Source organism: Vulpes vulpes, chromosome 12 (assembly GCF_048418805.1).
Source record: "Vulpes vulpes isolate BD-2025 chromosome 12, VulVul3, whole genome shotgun sequence".
Taxonomy (NCBI): domain Eukaryota; kingdom Metazoa; phylum Chordata; class Mammalia; order Carnivora; family Canidae; genus Vulpes; species Vulpes vulpes.
Genome location: NC_132791.1, coordinates 148,872,593 through 148,892,560, shown reverse-complemented (window position 1 = coordinate 148,892,560; position 19,968 = coordinate 148,872,593). Strand labels below are relative to the sequence as shown.

At 35.5% G+C, this 19,968-nt stretch overlaps 1 protein-coding gene and 1 pseudogene across 17 annotated transcripts in view; one reads left to right on the top strand and one right to left on the bottom strand.

The window, feature by feature from the left end:
- The window catches only part of DOCK7 (dedicator of cytokinesis 7), a 218,785-nt gene that overhangs the window by 128,562 nt on the left and 70,255 nt on the right, over positions 1 to 19,968 (bottom strand). For all 17 annotated transcript variants that reach the window (XR_011995971.1, XR_011995972.1, XR_011995973.1 and 14 more), the window contains exons 13-14: positions 17,916 to 18,009; positions 17,073 to 17,235 (exon numbers count right to left, since the gene is read on the bottom strand). Coding sequence is in view for 14 of the 17 variants with exons in the window: in XM_072730737.1 (XP_072586838.1) it covers positions 17,073 to 17,235; positions 17,916 to 18,009 (257 nt within the window). In the remaining 3 variants the exon portion in view is untranslated. The remainder of the gene's footprint in view (positions 1 to 17,072; positions 17,236 to 17,915; positions 18,010 to 19,968) is intronic.
- Positions 5,311 to 5,875, top strand: LOC112926037 (large ribosomal subunit protein eL6-like; annotated as a pseudogene).

Here is a 19,968-nt window from a genome sequence, read left to right as displayed (position 1 = left end):
ATAAATAAAATTTTAATGAATAAATAAATAAAATTTAAAAGGGGGGGCGGGATCCCTGGGTGGCTCAGCAGTTTAGCGCCTGCCTTGGCCCAGGGTGTGATCCTGGGGTCCCGGGATCCAGTCCCGCATCGGGCTCCCTGCATGGAGCCTGCTTCTCCCTCTGCCTGTGTCTCTCATGAATAAAAAAATAAAAATAAATAAATAAATAAATAAATAAATAAACAAACAAACAAACTACCAGGTAAAAATAAAATGTTGAATTAAATCTAGATTTTAAAGAATATAGCGCCCAATTTATATAGTGATTCACCCTACTCAAAAAATATTCAGCATTATGTATTTTAAATTACTCAATGTCATATTTTTTACGTATATGACATGTAAATATGTACGATATATATATGTATCCTACATAAATATTTTGTTCCAATAAAGTACAAAAGAATAAGTTTTAGCTTTTAAGACCACAGCCAAACTGTCAAAATTGACCTTTTTTTTTCAAAATTGATTTTTTAAAACCAGAATGCCAAAATGACTTTTTTCCCAAAAAAACTGGAAGCTCTCGAATACAAAATATGCTTTATTTAATACTAATTGCTTCTTCCATTTGTCCTCTAATTTTTTAGAATTCTTACACAATATGTTTCACTTTGTTCCTTTTAGGAATACTTAGTTTTTTCTGTATAAATTATGCTCAGATTGAGAGATAATTCTGGTATAGAAAGAATTTTTTATGATTCACAAATTGTGTCCTTCTGTCCTCACTACTTTGCCAAGTATTCTATTTACACCACCAACTCACAATTGTCTAATCTAATGGCCTTTCCTCAGTCCACATATTCTTGGATCTACTAACTTGTTAATAAACAGTATTCTTTCAAATTTGACTTTCATTTTGCTCCCACAGTATTACCATACTCTCCAAGAATTATCCCTAACCTGAATCCATTTTTATAGCCCTATTCCCTCCTAGTATATGACATATTTGGGCCAATGCACAATCTTCAAAAATCTCTTCCACTCTTATCCTCAGAAATTCTATCTATTCTCATGGGCTTGTCTATGTTCCATGAGTAAAATTCCCAAATTACATATATTATTCCCAGATCTCTCTTCAGTTCTCCTTTTTATACTGCTATCTGCCATTCTTCCTTTTGATATGCTATAGTTTCCTCAAATTCAACATATCCAATAAATTCATCAAAGCCTTACCACCTCTGCTGATCCTTCCTCTCTACCCCATCACACTCCTCCTTATCTCTGTACATCCATTAATGGCACCACCATGCTTCCCGTCATCCAAGTTAAAAAAGCTGGAAGACATCTCTGCCTTTTTACCTAACTTTGTAAACCACCTCTCCTATATCAGCCACTAAACTAAATACAAATCTTCCTTTGAAAAGCCTGTTAATATGATATGCTTTCTTCCTATTTCTACTGTTTAGAGCCTACCGAGGCCTGCTTTTAACCTGAATTTTAAACTGTTTAAATAGTCTCCTGCCTGGCCTCCTAAGTTTGTCTGTCTTCCTTCAATTTTCCTAAAACAAATTAATAATGGCTACATACTACTTTGACCTGTGTCATTCAAATTTATCAAAAGTGTGTTACAGCTTGAGAATACTGAAAACATATCCTTACAATTCTAAAGTTATAAGATGAAATGGCTTTATATAAGTATAAGCTTCTTTTAGAATCTTATTAGGGTTTTATCTTAAATCTCATAATTTATCTTAAAATTGTATGTGAATTGTGTTTTTTACTCTATAAATCTTCATGTAAAAACAGTTATTTCCTCCCTAAATCTTCTAAAAAGTACTATTCCTGGAAGATATGTTATATTTATCTTGTGGACCTGTGTATCTTATATAGCAAAAATGTGTACCCCAATTTGAAGGGCATGAGCCTACAGAACAAAATCCAAATCTCTTCCAGATATTCAAGGATTTCTATAATCTAGTCCCAGATTACCTCTTTAACGATTTCTTGCCCAACACAAACCATTAGCTCTTATCAAAACTATCTACTTTTAAACATCCCCTATATACTTTCCTAATGCCATTCCATTTGTCTAGAATGCCTCTATATACCTTTCTGCTTGGCTAAGTCCTATTTATACTTCAAGATACAGATGATCTCACTTCCTCTACAAATATCCTAGTAAATGAGGGCTCTTCCCTCTAAAACCTTGTAGCATTACTGCCTGTACCCCTCAAAACTGGTAGGTGAAGAAAAAACAGTAAAGCACAAATAGTAAATCATTAATAGAAATAAAACTACTAAGGATGCCTGGATGGCTCAGCAGTTAAGCATGTGCCTTCGTCTCAGGACCTGATTCTGGAGTCCCGGGATCGAGTCCCATATCGGGCTCCCTGCATGGAGCCTGCTTCTCTCTCTGCCTATGTCTCTGCCTCTCTCTCTCTGTCTCTCATGAATAAATAAATAAAACCTTAAAAAAAAACTACTAGAAATAAAAACCACAAGGGTATCAAAAAGATAGTCTATCTACTTGATTTTAGTAAATCACTACCAAATTTCTATACCAGTAGTTCAATCTGAACCAGTGTGAATTCTACTGAGAGCAGACACATCTCTTATTTTGGTGTTACCTATTTTTGTATAATCTGTTTATTCTCTGTTACTCTATTATCAGCATGTTCTTTTTTTTTATAATCAGCATGTTCTCATGCTTCTATCTTTTCTTCCTATAGTATAATTCCTAAAAATCAATTAGCTCATTCATTAATCAAAAATATGGCATTAACCAGTATTTACTGAGTTCCTACTATTTGCCTGCTTTATAAAACCTATTTAGAATGTGTATTGCTATATATTTCACTTTCTACTATAGGATAATCAAATTTCCTTGTGATTTTTCTAATCACTAACAACTGTAGCACTGTGTTTATTATGTCCTGCAAAGTGATCATCCAACACTATTTTGAAAATTAAAAACAAAATGACCAACGGTTGGTCCTCTTATCAAAGTCCAAAGTTTTCTCATGGCAAATCAACTAGGACAAAATTACTCAATTGGTTTGAAATGTTGAGTTCAAGGTCATGAAAGTAGGATTAACAATTTCCCACAGAATGTCTTTATAATATCAGGTTTCAGAGATATTTTAGAAACTATAAAATCAAGGATGCCATCTCAAACATAAAAACGTTTTCTAAATTTATTTCTTTAACCCTGGGAACAACCATATGTCTAACAAAATGATTAGGTCTATCTGAAAGAGCAATAATCTACAACCTAAAAGAGGTAAGGCTGTAACTATTTATCTTCAAATATTGAGCAACTAAGCCTTAGTCCCACATCCCATATATGGGAATAGTGATAATCCTGCCAAATATATATCATAGAGTCCTCAAGTAAGATAAGGCATTTGAATGATTTTCTAAACTCTAAAATTCTACGCAAGTGTATATATTTGCAAAAATTAGAGCTTGGGTATCACTCCACATTGCTTTAAGTAAGTAATCTGTACAAATTTTCCCTAACTGGAGATACTCTAATTCTCAGAATAAGAGAACAAAACTGCTCTCCTCATATTCTGCTATTGTTCCTGAAACTTGACTTCTTCCCTCAGAGTCTGAGATAACACTCCTCACATTGAAATGCAAGCACCTACCTAAAAACTCAGGATTGTGGCTATGTTAAAATGTTAGCAAACAGAGCTCTCAACTCAAAAACTTTTGTAGTTAGGGGCACCTAGGTGGCTCAGTCATTTAGGCATCTACCTTTGGCCTCAGGTCATGATCCCATGGTCCAATGTGGGGGAGACCCACATTGAGCCTCATACATCAGGCTCAGGCTCTGTGCTCAGCAGGGAGTCTGCTTCTCCCTTTCCCTCTGCCTGCCACTTCCCCTACTTGTGCTCTCTCTCTCTCTCTCTCTCTGTCAAATAAATAAATAAACTCTAAAAAAAAAAAATTTGTCATTAAAATATAACTACGATCAATTAAGGTAGAATAAAAGCTACTATGATATATCTATGGCAAAACTGGAATGGCAAAGTATACAGCAATAACTCCAGACATTCATGAAAACTAAAAATAAATACAAAAACTAATACTCTCTAAAGCAGGGGGCTATAAACTTGAATGGGAAGAAAAATGCCCCTTAATTTTCACTAAAATTTTCACTTCCTTATTTTTCTTTTTAAGATTTTGTTTATTTATTCATAGAGACACAGAGAGAGAGAGAGAGAGAGAGAGAGAGAGGCAGAGACACAGGCTCCATACAGGAAGCCTGACATGGGACTCGATCCCAGGTCTCCAGGATTGCACCCCAGGCTGCAGGCAGCGCTAAACCGCTGCGCCACTGGGGCTGCCCACTTCCTTATATTTTGAATGTAGGAAACTAACCATACCAGTTATTAGTAATACAGGAGAATTTGTCATTAATAGAAATCATACATACTTTTGCATCACAACTATTGCAGATATCTCAGAATATTGTCACATGCTTCTTACTGCTTAGAAAATATGGCAACTTTTACACCTATGGCTAGATATTATTTAATTCATTAATAAAGAAACATGTAACTTTAATATCTTGATAATTATAATTTAATATAATTGATTTCCTTTGTTAGCCTATGTATTTTATTTTATGCATGTAAAAACATTATTCCAAAAAAGAGAACATAGGATTCACAAGACTATAAGGGTACCACGACAAAAAAATTTTAAGAACCCCAATTCCAAAGCACGATCTACCATAATACGATAACGTCATTCAAGAATCACGAATTATATGGGTCATAATATAAACAATATACATTTACTTTTGACTGGCCAATTTGTTTCTAGAAACAAAAGTTCAGGGGAAAAACTCAATCAGCACATAATAAGCTTATTAAACTACTCAAAAGAAAAACATAGTGAAGGATTGACAGGTGAAATGATATAATTACTTGGCTTTGTTTTAAAGTACTACAGGAAAAAAAAAGGAACAGGTAATAGATGAAACAGTAGAGAGGGGCAACCGAGTTCTCTTTTCCATCTTGCAAGATAGCGGGTGAAAAAGGTGAGAAGCCGATACTAAGAAGAAACCTGAAGCCAAGAAGGCTGATGCTGGTGGCAAGGCAAAGGGTAACCTCAAGGCTAAAACGCCAAAGAAAGGGAAGCCCCACTGCAGCCAAAACCCTTCCTAGTCAAAGGAATTGGCAGATATTCCCGATGGGCTATGTATTCCAGGAAGGCCACGTACAAGAGGAAGTATTCAGAGCTAAATCCAGGGTTGAAAAGAAAAAGAAGAAGGTTCTTGCTACTGCTATAAAACCAGTTGGTGATGACAAGAATGGTGGTACCTGAGTGGTTAAACTTCGCAAAATGCCTGGGTATTATCCTACTGAAAATGTGCCTCAAAAGCTGTTGAGCCATGGCAAAAAACCTTTCAGTCAGCATGTGAGAAAGCTGCGAGCTAGCATCATTCCTGGGACCACTTTGATCATCCTCACTGGGTGCCACAGAGGCAAGAGGGTGGTTTTCCTGAAGCAACTGAGCAGTGGCTTGCTACCTGACTGGACCTCTGGCCCTCAACCAAGTTCCTACGAGTAGAACACACCAGAAATTTGTCATTGCCACTCTCACCAAAATTGATATCAACAGTGTGAAAATCCCCAAACATCTCACTGACACTTATCTCAAGAAGCAGCAGAAGCATAAATGAAGACACCAGGAAGGGGAGATCTTTGACACAGAGAAGGAGAAATATGAGATTACAGAGCAGCACAAGGTTGATCAGAAAGCTGTGGGCTCGCAAATTTTGCCAAAACTCAAAGCTGTTCCTCAGCTTCAGGGCTACCTCTGCTCTGGGTTTTCTCTCACAAATGGAGTTTACCCTCACAAATTGGTGTTCTAAATTTCTTACAAAGAATCTAATTTAAAAAAAAAATCTAATTAAACTGATCCACTAAAAAAAAAAAAAAAAAAAAAATAGGGGCACCTGGCTGGCTCAGTCAGTGGAACATGCAACTCTTAAACTCGGTTATGAGTTCAAGTCCCACATTGGCATAGAAATTACTTAATAATAAAACAATTTATGTTAGTTAACTAGAATTTTTTTTAAAAACTTGAAAAGGAAAGAAAGAATGACAGTGGAGGATAAATGTACTGTTCTATCTACTTTTGTATATGTTTGTAATTTCCCATTATAAAAAGTTTAATAAGACTACATTTAGATTAGTAAACCTACAAGTTTACTAAGGATTATTAAGAGATGTGTGAGGCATAGTCCTAACTGCTAACCAAGGTCCAGATCAAAACAAATGGCATCTTTTCATTTTGTTTCTTAACTGTTACAGGTCTAAACCACTGCATTCATTCTTATGCTTAGTAACAGTATTTGTTAGATAATATCTTTCTAAAAATTGGAAGAAAAACAAAGAAATGAAAGTTCTGGGGCACTGGGTGGCTCAGTTGATGAAACGCCTGCCTTTGGCTCAGGTCACGATCCCAGAGTCCTGGACTCGATCCCTGCATAGGGTTCTAGTTCAGCAGAGAGCCCTCTCCCTCTGCCCCTCCCCGTGCTCGCTCTCTCTCATTCTTGCTCACAGTGTCTCTCTCAAATAAATAAAATCTTTAAAATTAAAAAAGAATGTTCTCGGGATCCCTGGGTGGTGCAGCGGTTTAGCGCCTGCTTTTGGCCCAGGGCGCGATCCTGGAGACCCAGGATCGAATCCCACGTCAGGCTCCCGGTGCATGGAGCCTGCTTCTCCCTCTGCCTGTGTCTCTGCCTCTCTCTCTCTCTCTCTGTGTGACTATCATAAATAAATAAATTAATTAAAAAAAAATAAAATAAAAAAGAAAGTTCAGAGGTGGCTACAACTAAAGCTACTTTGGGAAAGAGGCCAGCTATAACAATCTCACTAAGAATAGCATGATGTGTGACATAGTTCTTAGAAACTAAACAGACAGCGTTTACTCAATTAGATATACTTTGATCTTTATAACTCAAATGCAACAGTGAAGTCAAGTACAAAGGTGAGACATGAGTAATACTACACACAAACCAGTATCTAACTTTCAGATGGTTTCAGATACTCAATTAAAAAACAAAAATTCTTCCCCACTGGTATTATTTGGTTATCTTAATATAACAATTGCACTAGTTGGGTCGCTTTGATGCCTCAGTCGCTTAAGTGTCTGCCTTCAGCTCAGGTCATGATCCCAGGGTTCTGGCACTGAGCCCCACATCAGGCTCCCTGCTCAGCGAGGAGCCTGTTATTCTCCCCCTCTGGCCCTGCTCAAGTTTTTTTTTTTTCCTCTCTCTCTCGGAAATAAATAAAATCTTAAAAAAAAAAAAAAAGAATTACACTAGTATTTTTTCTATGATACTCTGATAGTATATGTACTTCCTTGATAAAGCAAGCATTTGATGTAAATAATCTTCATTTGTTTGGCACAATAGGAAATGCATGACATTAGCTAGAAACTACGTATATTTGTGTACCCTCATTCACCCCTATACAGGATTTGAAACAACCAGGTTCCTCCTGAATTAACATACTACAAGAATAAGTGAAGAATCAGTGGGGGGTGGCAGGGGGAGTTATTTAAATACAAAAATCTCTAATTTTAGGCACAGCTTAATAATAGATTTTTTAAAAAATATCTTTGAGAAATCACATTGTTGTGATCAAAGTGCTTCTTTAAAAGCCTATTTTTTAAATATAAAAAATAACAAATTAAGCTAAAATATATATATTTTTTACATGTATAGCCTTTTAGACAGCTTTTCCTACACTGTCTCATAATAATCATAAAAACTGGGAGGCAAAGGTGTTAGTAATAGGAAATCTGTCATTTTCAGAATATAGTTCTTTTTAACCTATTTTCTCATGTCAACCAAATGTTTGCTTCAATTAATCCATTCATCCTCCCTCTATTCAGACAATAATATTTTAAAATCCTTTTTACACTATGAAACCCTTTAAAATACACTCAAGTTTTGTACTAAAAATAAATACAATGTGCAAAATTTTTCTTAAAACTTAAATTAAAAATGCTTAAATTTCTGGGTTTTTTTTTTTTTCAGTTCCAAAGTGACCTCTCTGGAATGTCAGCTAATCATACTGGTTCTTTTTTTTTTTTTTTAAAGATTTTATTTATTTATTTATTCATAGAGACACGAGAGAGAGGCAGAGACACAGGCAAAGGGAGAAGCAGGCTCCATGCAGGGAGCCTAATGTGGGACTTGATCCCAGGTCTCCAGGATCACACCCTGGCTGCAGGCGGCACTAAACCGCTGAGCCCCCAGGGCTGCCCTCATACTGGTTCTATACAGGTTGCTACACAGTTAATGAGGTAATGGTGGTATATAAACTAAAAGGAGTCCTAGTGTCCACTTTATTATTTTTTTATTATTATTCACTGGGAAAATGTACATATATAAATTTGTATAATGACACTAATGTGTATTACCTGAAATTACAGATTACCGCTACACATTCCTTAAAAGGTTAAAAAGAATTAAAACTGAGCCAGAAGAATATTGTGATCCAGCAACAATTTAGTCAGCAAATATAAATGGAAACTTATGCAAATATTTTATCATATCTGCATGTTAGCTGATATCTGATGATGCTTCATACAATCTCCTTTTGTCATTCTAAAATTGTTTACTAAATTTTCTAGATATGATAAAGGCTTTTTTTTAACAAACTATAAATTCCCAAAAATATTAGCTATCCATGAGATTAAAATTCTTTAACATTATTAAGGACAATAATAAATCTATGTGATTTATTGTTCACGTTGCATGGGCATTGAAGGTTCAAATAATAATATAAAGCGAGCTACCACTAACTTTGATAACTTCCCTTTTAAAATCATTCTCTTATCTAATGGTACCCCCAAAAGCCCAGAATCCTTATGCTTTAAGGATTATGCTCCTTAAGCATAATGTAACCTAATAAAGCCAATGATAATAATGACTCAGCTTCTATTGAATATTTAATATGTATCAGGCACTTTGCAAAAAGCTTTATATGTATTATCTTTTTTCATTCTCACAAATCTCTAAGACATAGGAACTTTTATTATCCCCATGTAAAAAGAGGGAAAAAACAGTCAATCTCCAGTTTTAGATAATTCCTAAAAATAAAATATGGTTGCAAAATATGGTGACATACCCAATTTTTCATAAAATATGCATAGAGTAATACCATTTCAAGTAATACAAAAACTATTCTTTATTTTTATAACCCAGAGATTGGTTTTTTAAAAAAAGCATACAATCACCTTTATAATCTTTCTTATTTAAAATGAAACTTTTTTGTCAAACAAGTAACAGGAAAAAAACCCAACGAAGTATAGAAACCATAATTCTACTTCTATATTCTTCTGTACCTAACTTCTTTACTTCTATGAAGACACCCTTACAGTAGAAAATTATTAATCTCTTTCTTAAAATAATGTATCCTTCTTGATTCAAAAGCTTTCCCCTATTACTAACAGAGCACTATTAACATTTCTATGCTGTAAGAAACTTATCCAACTTGACATCCTATGTTACAATTTATCAATGTCTGTTAAAGAATTAAAGCATTTTACATAAGATTCTTAAAGGAAGTACATAAGATAAAAAAAGATTATATAAAATTCGAACCTGAAACCAATTTTTTGATGAAAAAATATTAGAACCTAAAGTAGTATTTGTTTTCAATAAACATTTAATAGGAATAAACCTAATCTTAGTGATAGTTTAGCTGGTTCTACTATTCTCTGAGAATAAACAGCTCACTCATTAGAGAAGAACAGTTCTTTATACATTCATTGAATCATTTTTTGCCTACAATGCTACTTACACTAATAATACTCGGGATGAGTATTGACTCCTTAAATAAGAGAGTATTTAGATACACTCCAAGCTTAAGGAACTGAGATACATTAACGATCTCTCCAGATCCTTCTCAAGCTCATTAGCTACAAATTCATTCTTACACATGAAAAGTTTACTGCCAGAATAGGAAATAATTATAGTTTTTGGACAATCAATTATCCTTACCAATGCTAAACACTTCAAACGGTAAAACATTCAATCATAAAAACCAGAATCAAACACAAAATGACAAGTTACCTGAAAGAGCTATTAATATCTAATTTCCATAAAAACTCATACAGCAAAACTGTACTAATTTATAATTTATAAACTCCATTTAAATCTTTTGGTGTGTTAACTTTTCCATCTTCTCCAGGAGGAGTAATTGATACATTAAAACTGGATACCTACTTGAGAGAAAATAGTATACCTCATTCAGTAAGATGTCTTCTCACTTGAGATAAACTCTCTACCTAACTCCCATTCAAGTCTAGATTTTCTATTCTGGCCTTTCATATACATATTATCCTAGGATGCCATTTCTATCAACTGTTATACCTAGCTCAACTATAGGCTGACTATGGCTACATACAACTATGGCTCAAGCCATAACCCTCCCGCTGACCTCACGGATCAATGTATTAACAACACTAACCATGATGGATGGACTGTTCCAGTCCCTTGCCCTGCACAAATATGAGGGTTAGAGGGCCCCCCAGACTGGCCCAGACACTTGGGGGGATGTAGTGGCCCATGTGGCCTCAGCCTTGTTCCCACCCACTGCCAAGTACAATGACCCCTTCCTCTGAAACATCAGTGTTCGCCTCCTCCCTGTCCCCAGCATGTGACTGGTCACTCCTGAGGGAGAAGCTCCCCACCCACAAGCTCTGCAATGTGCCCCTCATCCTGTGGGCAGGGTGGGGGTGGCCCACCCCTGCCCTGGCCCCCCCCCCCCGCCCCTGCTGTTGTTTGTGCTTTTGAAGAGTGTTAAATTATGGAAGCCCCTCGGGGCCCTCCCTGTCCCCCAGGACCTCTTATTTATACTAAAGTTCCCTGTTTATAAAAAAAAAAAAAGGATAAATAATGAGGTATATTTTGAGGTAAATAAAAAGGTAAATAAAGGGACACCTGGGTGGCTCAGTGGTTGAGTGTCTGCCTTTGGCTCAGGGCATGACCCCAGTCCCAGGATCGAGTCCCACATCGGGCTTCCTACATAGAGCCTGTTTCTCCCTCTGCCTATGTCTCTGCTTCTCTCTCTCTCTCTCTCTCTCTCTCTCATAAATAAACAAATAAAATCTTTAGGAAAAAAAAGTAAATAAAGGTGTTCTGCCTGCTTTAATTATCTAGCAATAAGAAATTTTAACGTTATTCATATATGTCAAAATGCCAGATATACTATTATCTCAACGGATGAAGAACACAGAAAATAAAATAAGACCTTGGTCAAATCCAGATAAGTTTATCCCTTATTTATTTGTAACAAATAAAAAATAAATGACAATACTGTCAGAATTATATAATTTATAAGATTCCTCTGACACTGAATAAATTGATTTAAATGAAATACTATAAAGCACTAAATAAATGTTATCATATCAGCACATCACATGAAAGTTCAGAACACCAAGGATTAAGAAAACAACTCAAAAAAGCCTTCAAAGGAAAAGATACCAACAAAGCATTAGCAATCAGAAATACATTGGACCACTTGGGGCATGTGGGTGGCTCAGTCAGTTAAGTGCTCAGCTCAGGTCATGATCTTAAGGTCCTGTGATCAAGCCCCATGTCGGGCTCCCTGATCAATGGAGTGTCTGCTTCTCCCTCTCTCTCTGCCCTTTACTCCCACTCATGCTTGCTCATTCTTTTTCTCCCTCAAGTAAATAAAATCTTAAAAAAAAGAAAAAAGTATATTGGACAACTCAAAAACATCACTTAAAGCAAGAAGATAGTTATGTCATGTTTTCAAAATCCTGACAGAAAATAATTTACAACTTAGAATATTGTATCTAGCAAAATTACTAATTCTGGAGTAAAGGTTAAAATAAACATTGTCGGGCAGCCCCGGTGGCGCAGCGGTTTGGCGCCGCCTGCAGCCCAGGGCATGATCCTGGAGTCCCGGGATCGAGTCCCATGTCAGGCTCTCTGCATGGAGCCTGCTTCTCCCTCTGCCTGTGTCTCTGCCTCTCTCTCTCTCTCTCTGCATCTCTATGAATAAATAAATAAAATCTTTAAAAAAATAAATAAATAAATAAAATAAAATAAAATAAAATAAACATTGTCAGACATGAAAGTATCAGAAAATGTACTCCCATACACCCTATTTCAGGAAGATACTGAAAGCTGTCAATAAAACGAGTAAAACAATAAAAATATATAGGAAATAAGGACCCCATGGCAAAAGAAATGCAAAGAGAATTTCCAGGATTATGGTAAAGAGGCTCCAAGACAACAACTTTACAGTAAACTTAGTAAGCCTAAGAATCTCCCTCTGCCACACTTACAATTTTGTTGCAAGGAAAACTAAGGAAGTTGCAAGGCAGGAAATGATTATCTGATGCATTTCACTGCATGATGAATTTCAGGGATAACACACAGAAAGGCAGGGAAACTAAATAATATAACTACTTCAGGAAAACTCAGTATTATATAAATCAAATGCAGAAATAAAATCCTAGTAATCTACATGGCTCCACTGCAAAAATAGTTACATAAGAATCACAAACAGTAAAAAAAAAAAAAAGAAAAATTAACACGATTTAATGAAAAACTGGGATATAAACATATGGAAGAGATGACAATCATATGGGTTTTTTTTTTCTTGGATTTATGCAAGTCATGTATTTTTAGGAAGGAAATAAAGAGTTAAACTGTCATCTTCTAGAACAATAAATAAGTATTTAAAATGGAATAAGGATCAAGAAATAGTAGCATGAGTATGTTATTTAGAAAACAAGGAATAAAATACCAAAAGAGGGAGCAAAAAGAGTTACCAGTGACTGCTGAAAATTAGACATCAAGGTAGGGGAAGGCTGATAGGAATAAGATGAAGGACCTCTGTTTTTAATATTAAGCCGATGGTACTTATGTGAACTTTAACTGTATTCATACAATTCTTTTTAAAAACATAAATATGTAAATAACAAATATAAGTAGGAAAATGAAAAGACCACTCAAATCCCCTGATTTCTATTTTCTCTATCTCTGAAATAATCCAAGCAGAGGCAAGACTGATAAACACAAGTTAGGGATGCTCTAGATGAGATTTCTATACTAGATAATACTACAGTTCATAACCACAAAAAGGTTTCATACAAATACTGGATTATATAATCCCTTCTTTATTCCATGTGCTTGTAAGTACTTAAACATATAATTTATAGAAGAATAATTTCATAATACCTTTTTTCCTTTTAAATACATATTTTCTTTAGCCTAACTTCCAGAAATTCTGCTCACACTAAGTGTCAAATATATGCAGTGTCTTATGCTCTATACCTTCACAAGGCAAGCAGGTATGCTTATTACCTCACATTTTATTAATAAGAAAACTATCCAATAAACTAAGTAACTCATCCCAGGTCACCAAACAGAGCATAGTAGAGTCAGAAATCACACCCCTATCTCTGTGACTCTAAATCCTACTCTCCTACCATTATACAGTTCTGTATTTCTCAAATCAATGAATAAATGTTTATTGTGGGCTTTCTGTGTGCTAGCACACTATTCTAGATGCTAAAAATAAAGCAATAAAGGAAACGGACAAGTCCCTGCCCTTTACAGTAATTACATTCTAATGAAAAAAAAATCTGATCATGTAACTACATAATGTAATGCTAGATAATGATAAATATAAAGAAAGGTGAAGAAGTGGAGGAAAGTAGCAATGGATCTTTTTACCCAGGGTAATAAGAGTGAACCTCTCTAGGCAGTGATCTAAGCGGATGCATGTCTAAATAAGGAACCAAACCACACAAAGATCTGGGGGAAAACAGGCAAATAGAGGAACAAATGGAAAAGCCTTAGGGAGAATGGAATTTTGTTTGTTCAAGGATGAGTAAAAAGGTCACTGACGCTAAAGTAAAATAAGCCAAGCAGAGTAGGATATGAAGTTAGAGATAGGCAGGGCCAGATCATGTAGAGTCTTATAGATTATTATTTTAAAAAGCATTCTTTTTCTCCTTATGATGGAAGCCACTGAAGGGTTTTAGATGGAAGAATGAATGATCTGATTGAGAACATTTGAAAATCTCTCTGGCGATAATGCTGAGTATTGCTTTAGGCAGAGTTAAAGGAAGATGATCAACTTAAAAAGGTAGAGAAAAATCTGAGATCAGAAGCTGTTCAATATGCCAACCTTTAGCCCCACACAGCAACTAAACATTTGAAATGTGGCTCATCTGAGATTGAGATATGATTTAAGCGAAAAATGCATACCCCATGTTGAAGATTTTTTGGAGGAAAGAAAAACAGTAAAATATCTCAACAGTTTTTATAGTTATTACATGTTGAAATGATAATATTTCATATATAATGTTAAATAACATAATTAAAATTAAATTCACTTCTTTTTATTTTTTTTAGTGTCAGAACTATAAAATTTTAAATTCCAAATGTAGTTCCCATTATAGTTCTATTTGACAGTGCTGATCTAGATACTGACTTGCCTAGAGTTTTAAAAGCGGAGAAGGTAAGGGATGCCTGGGTGGCTCAGTTGGTTAAAGATGTGACTGCAGCTTAAGTCATGATCTCAAAGTCATGGGACTAAGTCTCACTTGGAGCCCCTAGTCAAGCCCCTTGCTGAGCCCTGCATCACACTCCACATGGAGTCCCATTTTGAGCTCTGCACTCAGTGGGGAGTCTACTTCTTATTCTCTCCCTCTGGTCCTCTCCTTGCTGGTGTGCACATGCTCACTCTCTCTCTCTGAAATAAATAAATAAAACCCTAAAAAAAAAGTGGAGAAGGTAAGAATTATGGGATTTGGGACACATTTGAAAAGCAGAGCCTGAGATCCCTGGGTGGTGCAGCGGTTTGGCGCCTGCCTTTGGCCCAGGGCGTGATCCTGGAGACCCAGGATCGAATCCCACGTCGGGCTCCTGGTGCATGGAGTCTGCTTCTCCCTCTGCCTGTGTCTCTGCCTCTCTCTCTCTCTGTGTGTGTGACTATCATAAATAAATAAAAATTTTTAAAAAAATGAAAAGCAGAGCCTATAAAACTTTTGTGGAGTAAGAAAATGAGAGAAATCATTTTGATTCCAAAACTTCTTGCAAGACATGTCTCTAAAGGCAAGGGAAACAAAAGCAATAATGAAATATTAGGATTTCATCAAGATAAAAAGCTACACAGCAAAGGGAACAATCAATAAAACTAAATGGTGAACTACAGAATGGGAGAAGAGATCTCCAAATAACATATCAGGAAAAGGGCTATTATCCAAGATCTATAAAGACCTCATCACACTCAATACCCAAAAACCAAACAATCCAGTCAAGAAATGGGCAGAAGACATGAACAGACATTTCTCCAAAAAATACCTACACATGGCCAAATAAGTACATGAAAAAATGTTCCACATCACTTGCCATCATGGAAATACAAATCAAAACCACAATGAGATACCACCTCACACCAGTGAGAATGGTGAAAATTAACAAGACAGGAAACAACAAATGTTGGTGAGGATGTGGAAGAACTCTCTTGCAATGTTGGTGGGAATGCAAGCTGGTGCAGCCACTCTGGAAAACAGTACGAAGGTTCTTCAAGAAGTTAAAAATAGAGCAACCGTACAACCCAGCAGTTATACAACTGGGAATTTACCCTAAAGATACAGATGTAGTGAAATGACAGGACACCTGCACCCCAATGTTCATAGCAGCAATGTCCACATAGCCAAATTGTGGAAGGAACCATGATGTCCTTCGACAGATAAATGGATGAATAAGATATAAAATGGAATATTACTCAGCCATCAGAAAGGATGAATACCTACCATTTACATTGACATGGATGGAACTGGAGGGTATTATGCTGAGTGAGATAAGTCAATTGGAGAAAGACAATTAACATATGGTTTCACTCATATGTGGAATGCAAGAAATAGTGAAAGGGACCATAAAGGAAAGGAGGAAAACTGAGTGGGGAAAAATTAGAGAGGAAGACAAACCATGAAAGACTGCTAACTCTGGGAAACAAACAACGGGTTGCAGAAGGGGCGGGATAGGGTAACTGGATGATGGGCATTAAGGAGCTCACACAATGAGATGAGCGCTGGATGCTACACTATATGTTGGCAAATTGAATTTAAATTAAAAAAAAGAGAGAGAGAGAGAAATAACTTAGATTCCAAATTTTTTGGCCTTAGAAACTGAGTACCTTGGTGGTGAAATATGCTAGGATAGGGAAGTCTGGGCTAGAATGTTAGGCTGGGGAAATCTGAGATGCCTTACTGTCTATCCCAATGTTGAGTCATGGGCTAAGCACTCACAAATAACGGTGCTTCATTTATAAGGAGTATAAATAAATGAACCCTTAGAGTTATGGAGTGCTCAGCCTAGAAAGCCTATGTAATAACCTGGTGTCAAGTATTCTGAGTAGTGGATCAATAAACATTGTTAATTAGTTGTTGGACCAAAGTGCAGCCATATAAATTTGGTTCCACTGGAATGCTAGATTCTGCTAATAAGAACATCTGAGGAAATAACAGTAATAGGAGTTCAAATGTTTTAATCTCACAGCCCACAATTCCAGGCTACCTCCACCACAGTGAAGGATACTTGACTTCTCCATCCCTTTATTCACTTCTAAAATGAAAGTAATATCTACTTCAAGCTATGAGTAATAAATAAGATAATGTATGTAAAGTAATTAATATTTGACCTGGCAAGTAGTACAAGTTTAATACATTATAGCTGTTACTAAAAATCATACAGTAAGAAATGGAATAAGCAACAAAGCTAGGAAAGATTTTTAGAAAGTTTCATTCTAGTTCTACTTTAATAATAGAATGTATAGTATCTAGGGGCACGTGGGTGGTTCAGTGGTTGAGTGTCTGCCTTTGGCTCATGGTCATGATGCCAGGGTTCTGGGATTGAGTCCCGCATTGGGCTCCCTGAAGGGAGCCTGGTTCTCCTTCTGCCTGTGTCTCTGCATCTCTCTCTGTCTCTCTCATGAATAAATAAATAAAATCTTAAAAAAAAAAAGAATATATAGTAACCAATTTCAGAAACCTCCAAAATTAAAATGTGTTACCTGTAGGTAGTGTTTGGAACATAGACATCCCTGGCAGGAAACTCCAAAATTTCTCTGGTAGGTCTGACTCTACTGTCTGGATAAAGCTTCACTTGAAGCAGCTCTGGAGTTAGGCAATAATGGGGATTTTCAGGTGCAGGAGAAATATCTATCTTCAGCTGAGCTGCATATAAAAATATATTATAAAAACAATGTAAATATAAAAACTTCATGTAAAAATGTTCTTGGAAGGATTTAGATCCTATTTTTGCAAGAAGTCTGGAAAGAACTCAAAATTACTATCATCTCAGACCTTTAAATTATTTCTCCTACCAAGTCTCATATAAATTACTGATATTGACATAAAGTACATGTAAAATCATAAATGCCTACTGAATGAATCGGAAGAAGCAAAAGCAAACAACAACAACAACAACAAAACAAACCAGATAATGGGACCTAGCATAAAAAGCCAACATTTTGAAAGTTAAGTGATTTAAACTTTTCCACTCTGGAAGAAAAAACAAAACAGTTTGACTCTGGAATGATTTGTTCTGATTATAATATGAATCTGTTTCTGAAATATTTACCATTCTATGTACATTTTCTTTCCCCTAGAAAATAATTTTTAGCCATGATATTATGCATCATTCTCATTTCGGTACTCAAATAATCAAAAGTATGGAATCTTGCATATAAACTGTTAAGACCATGAAAGTAGAATAATAAGATGAAGGAGACAAGCATTGTGCAAAGAAGACATCTGGGTCAGAGAAGTGAAAAAAGGATTACATAATTACCAACAATATGACATATTAGTGATGATAAGGGTTGTAATGATGTCTACTCAAAATTTGAAAATACCTGTAATAGGTCTTAGTCGCCGTAGAACAGAAGATGGCCTTCTCATATCAGCAAGAAATTTGTACAGATCTTCATCACTTAGGCGGTCTCCTTCCTAAGGAAAAAGTATTCAACAAAACAAATATAGTAGATTGAAAATAAGTGTATATTGCCTATTAATATTCCTACTCTCTTCTGTGAGTTTAGTCAGAATGAAAAGATTAATATAATTATGATTAAAAATAAATACGATTTCCTTCTTTTTATGCTTTCAAATTTTATTAAGAGCTATGATACTATTATCCATACTTTAATTTTGTACATTTACTTATAGCCCATTATTTATGTCTACAAGATATTACAGGATACTCTAAAATATAAGCAATCAATACAAATTAGAGGTAGATGAAAAGAAAACAGAAAAATAAGAATATAGACATAAAAGAAACATGTATATAGGGACACCTGAGTGGCTCAGCGGTTGAGCTTCTGACTTCAGCTCAGGGCGTGATCCCAGGGTCCCGGGATCAAGTCCCACATCGGGCTCTCTACAAGGAGCCTGCTTCTCCCTCTCCCTGTGTCTCTGCCTCTTTCCCTCTCTGTGTCTCTCATGAGTATATAAATAAAATCTTTAAAAATATATATGTATATATATATATACATACACATATACACGACAGTCTTAAAAACTTGTTAGAGTTTTTGTCTTTTCAATTTTACATCACCAAACTTCTCAAATGTAAAATATACAGCATCAGCTAAATTTGAAAAAGAATAAGTAGCAAGAAAAATTACACTTTTTTTGCTGATTGCAAGTACTTTTTTAAAAAATTTTCATTTGAGTATAGTTAACACACAATGCTACATTAGTTTCAGGTGAACAACATAGCAATTTAAGGAGTTAGTACCTTATGCTATGATCACAAGTGTAGCTACCATCTATCACCATACAACACCATTACAGTATCATTGAGCATATTCCTAATGCTGTGCCTTTTATTCCCATGACTTCATTCCATAACTAGAAGCCTGTATCACCCACTCTTTTACATTTTGCCCATCCCCCCACCTTTTACCCCTCTGGCAACCATCAATTTGTTCTCTGTACTTACAAGTCTGATTCTGCTTTTTGTTCATTTACACATTTGTTTACAGAAACTACTCTTAAGGAAAAAAATAATTTTCCTGATACTGGGCAGCCCCGGTGGCTCAGTGGTTTAGCGCCACCTTCAGCCCAGGGCATCATCCTGGAGACCCGGGATCAAGTCCCATGTCAGGCTCCTTGCATGGAGCCTGCTTCTCTCTCTGCCTGTGTCTCTGTTGCTCTCTCTCTCTGTGTCTCTCATTAATAAATAAATAAAATCTTTAATAAAGAAAAATTTTCCTGATACTAAGACCAGAAAGAAAATTGTGAAACAATTTTAATCAATGGGAAAAGAGACAAGCAAACAAACAAAAAACCAAACCACACCTATTAATAGAAAATTTTTAACAATGTAATATTTTTTCCTACAATTAATATAAGAATTTTACTCTTTTATTTAAGAGTCAAGCTTTAGATTTTATTAATTCAAACCTCTGTACTTGACACCTTATTGGTTTTAATGCACAGTTCATATACTTCTTATTTTGTCTTAATGAACATGTTTAACATTACTTTATTATTGTGGGCCCACCTTAACCCATATCCCATTTGTTCACTATTACATTCTAAAACAGGGTACAGAATTGATCATTTTTTATCCCACTATTTAGAAAAGTATTAATTTCCAAGTGATTCAAGATTTTTGTTAATATTTTAATAAACAGTCTTGAGTTTTATTAAGTTATTATTAGTGAATTTCATTTTATGAAGATTTTTTTTCTAATTACTGCAAATGTTCTACCAGTTTCCGAAAACAGTATACTCTCTCCTTTTAGTCAGATGTTTAAATGGTCCTTATTGATGATACATTCAGATTACCTCTACTTATTTGTCTACCTAACCTGTTTAATTGACTATATCACTGGCTTCCACTCCTGACTCCTCATGTGCCTTTTGTTGGGTGAGGCATAATTCCCACTCCTCAACTTG